This window comes from Tuber melanosporum (genome assembly GCF_000151645.1).
Source record: "Tuber melanosporum whole genome shotgun sequence assembly, scaffold_164, strain Mel28".
Taxonomy (NCBI): domain Eukaryota; kingdom Fungi; phylum Ascomycota; class Pezizomycetes; order Pezizales; family Tuberaceae; genus Tuber; species Tuber melanosporum.
The window spans coordinates 197,385-201,291 of NW_003298824.1; the positions used below are offsets into that span (position 1 = coordinate 197,385).

The 3,907-nt window shown below is 52.7% G+C and overlaps 1 protein-coding gene across 1 annotated transcript in view; it reads left to right on the forward strand.

The window, feature by feature from the left end:
* Positions 1-959: 959 nt before the first annotated feature.
* Positions 960-3,907, forward strand: part of GSTUM_00003312001 (uncharacterized protein) — a gene marked incomplete at both ends in the record, with an annotated part of 3,318 nt that continues 370 nt past the window's right edge. The window contains 6 exons of the mRNA XM_002836878.1: positions 960-1,081; positions 1,142-1,677; positions 1,759-2,217; positions 2,701-2,790; positions 2,866-3,168; positions 3,292-3,907. The exon at positions 3,292-3,907 is cut by the window's right edge and continues 370 nt beyond it. Coding sequence (XP_002836924.1) covers positions 960-1,081; positions 1,142-1,677; positions 1,759-2,217; positions 2,701-2,790; positions 2,866-3,168; positions 3,292-3,907 — 2,126 coding nt within the window. The remainder of the gene's footprint in view (positions 1,082-1,141; positions 1,678-1,758; positions 2,218-2,700; positions 2,791-2,865; positions 3,169-3,291) is intronic.

The following is a 3,907-nucleotide window of genomic DNA, read 5'->3' on the forward strand; positions in this document are numbered from 1 at the left end:
AAAGCTAAAGTACTCGTACTTATCAGAGTTCTTGAGCCCTGTACCGATGCTATACCAAGTACTATACCACTTCGATATCATACCGGACCACTCGCCTAGGGACCTCTGCTTCTAGGATGCAAGCAATCGCGTAGCCCCGCCGTGTGGGATATGAGGCTTTTTCCCCATTGATCCTTCTCGAGCTGCTTGCATGAGTCCGGGCACGAATCATATTCTAAAACCAGGAGCATTGCGGCACCTTCCCTTCGGGCTACATCCAACCATTGTTTTCTGATCTGGACGGGGATAGAAATGGTGGTATGCATGCTCGAGAAAACAGTGCGATCTTCTCGACTGCTTGGTTGGGGTTGCTGGGAGGGTTGGGGTGAGCTGGATTGCGGGTCTCGCTGGATTTTAGAGGTGCTGGAGCTTGAAAGATGCAGTAGGATGAGACTGTCGTTCGAGCGTGGTAGACAATGGGGGGTTGTCTTGATTCTGGGGATTTGCCTTGGAGATCGTCTGTTAATGAGGGGGCTCTTCGTTCTTACGACAACCACACGGATTAATCCCCAGCGCGGAATAAACCCGACACATCCTCAGTCTAATTTTACTGCGTATATGTCACGGCTACGATGGAGTCTAGGCTAATTCTAACACAAAAGTACTCATGATCCTAACCTTATCTCTATTAACCCCCCACTATTCTAATCCATGTATCGGTACTAATCATTGCTAAGTATGATACCAGAAATTCCCAAGCCCAGAGTCACATCACCGGTAACTACAGCGGCAACTCGGGCGACGGGAACAACTACGGTGACAGTGTGAGCATTGCCACAAACCACGGAGGAGTGCACTACTATCGGGCCCCGGGTGAAAATGAGCCCAGTGGTATGTATTGACTGACCCGCCATTTCGCTAGCGATCTGAAACCACAAGTTGACTTTGGTATAGGAGATGCCCCAACGGGGCCATACTGGATGGTCCCATACAGTCGGAATAGACGCTTCGTCGGCCGGGAGGGTATTCTCGAGTCGCTGGAGGAACGAGTTGTTGATGACGGGTTTAACCGCATTGCCCTTCATGGATTAGGAGGTTCCGGGTAAGACAAACCCAAAACCTCGGGATTCAACTTCCCAAGCTCAAATACTTGTTATATTAGCAAAACCCAAATCGCGCTTGAATATGCTTATCGACGCAAGGACACTCGCCACATATTCTGGGTACACGCGAGCAGTTTCCCCAAGTTCTGGGAGGATTACACGCGAATCGCCCGGGAGGCAAAGATCTCTCTTCGAAACTCGACTCCTGAGAAAAATCAAGACGAAATACTCCAAGACGTCAAGCTCTGGCTCGAAAGTGCTGCTAGCGGGGATTGGACTCTTCTCCTGGATAATGCAGACAACGTGGTCGATTTCGAAAGCAACAATGGTGAAATATCAAAATTCTTACCGCAAGGTGCGAAAGGAAACATCATACTCACCACTAGGTCGCTAGCGGTGGCCGAGCGTGAGGACTGCAACGTCATCAAGGTGGGCAAGCTCAGCGATGCAGAAGCGCAAGAACTGTTTTCGCGACAATTAAGGATCCCCGATAATCCTCGAACTGGAAACAAACAAGCCCTTGCGAATCTTATTGACTTCTTCGGTCACTTACCCTTGGCAATAACCGGTGCTACGGCATTCATGTCGGAGACCAGTACCTCCCCGTCAGACTACTGGTCTCTCATACGAGAGAGCGATAAACAAGCAAAGCGACTCCTCTTATCCGAATTCCGAGTCCTGGCTCGGGAGGCGGACATGACAGAGAGTATACTGAGCACTTTTTTTATCACGTTCGACAGGATACGTGCGCAGGCGCCAATGGCCGCGAACATCCTCCGGTTGATTGCCTTTCTCGATAGGCAGAATATCCCGAAGGACCTGATTGTGCAGTCCGGTCTGGAGGGCGCGAACGATTCGCTGGATTTTCGGAGGGCGATAGGTACGCTCTTGGGCTTCTCGCTGGTGAGCGAAGAGGGGGGGGGGGAAGTTTACGAGCTTCATCGTTTGGTGCAATTATCCGTGCATGTTTATTTGTCGCCGAGGGAGTCGGGCGAGTGGAAAGGAAGGGCTGTGGAAGTGGTCTCAACAATGTATCCGGAATACGATCATGAGGTTCGGCATGTGTGTGCTGCCTATCTGCCACATGCACTCGCTGTGATGGAGGACTCGACGGGTCCGACGGTAGAGGAACTCCGTTTCCGGGCGGCACTACATCTTCACAGCACGGGTTATTACAACTACGCAGAAATACATATCCGGCAGTGCATTTCTGGGGGAATAAATAACGACAAAGTCCCAGAGGGAAGGCTCAGTTTGATCGGAATACTCACTTACCTTAACCAGCTCCTAGGTCTTCTACTGGGACTACTCTCCAGCGCGCTCCGCTATGTATGCTTTTTACTCTTCCGCGGGCACAATTTATACTATCGCCGGTACTGGAGGAGGCGCGGGCTTCTGGCTATGATATTAGAGTCGCAGGGAAGATACACTGAGGCCGAGTCGTTGAGTCGGAGGGTGCTGAGGGGCACTGAGAAAATTCTCGGACCGGGGCACCCAGATACCCAAACGAGCGTTAATAATCTCGCCGCAGTCCTACACCGGCTCGGAAATTATACGGAAGCAGAGGGGATGTTTCGGCGTGCACTTGAAACTAAATCAGGGACGGTCGAACGAGAAGACCTCACGGGCCTCCAGAATCTCGGTTCGGTGTTACGCCAACTGGGGAGGTATGGGGAAGCAGAGGAGATGCTCCGGCATGCTATGGAAGGTAGGGAAAAGGCACTGGGCCCCGAGCATCCTGACACCCTGGCAACTACGAATAATCTAGCATGGGTGTTGACAGACCTCGGCCGGTTCGAAGAAGCGGAGAAACTCTACCGCAGAGTGCAAGATGGCCAAAAGAGATCACTTCGACCGGAACACCCGAATTTTCTGACGTGCACCAATAACCTCGCTGGTGTCCTGGATAAGCAGGGAAAGTGCCACGAGGCGGAGGAAGAGTACCGACGAGCCTTAGAAGGCTTCGAGAAAGCCCTCGGGCCAGAGCACCCAGACACTGTCAATATTCTCACAAACCTTGCTTCTGTTCTCACTGGATTGGGCCAATATCAGGAAGCAATGGACATTCTGTGGCGTGCACTGGAGAGTAATTCCAAGTCACTAGGCCGTGAGCACCCGGACTCAATCGGAACCCTACACAACCTAGGGTGGGCCCTATACAAGCAAGGGTGGTGCGACCAAGCACAGTTGGCTCTCCGGGGTGTATTAGAGCTCAGGGTGAGAGTCCTCGGGCCAGAACACCCAGACACACTCGACACCATTAGCTGCTTCGCATTAGTCCTTCAAGAGCTCGGCCATCACGCGGAGGCCAAAGAAATGTCCCAACTCGCACTGAAACTTCGAGAGAAAGTTCTCGGACCGGAGCACCCCCACACCCTGGCCAGCGTTAGCAACCTGGCCCAGCTATACTCTCATCTCGGCGATCACCAGGAAGCAAAAACGCTGAACCTCCGGGCTTTGTCAGCTCGGGAAACCCACCTAGGACGAGATCATCCCGACACTCTAGTCAGTAGCGGAAACCTCGCCCAATGTTTCTACAACCTCGGCGAGCACGCAACTGCCGAGCACTTGCAGCGACGGGCCCTCTCTGCAAACACGAAACTGCTCGGCGAGGAACACCCGGATACATTGGCGCTCATGAACAATCTTGGGGCGACGCTGCAGCAACTGAGAAGGTTCTCCTCCGCAGAGGACATGTATCGGAGGGCGCTTTCCGCAAGGGAGAAATTGCTCGGACCCGAACACCGGGAGACACTGATAACCCTGCAGAATCTAGCGGATATAATGGGCGAAGTGGGGAGGCATGGGGATTCAGTGGGGATGCC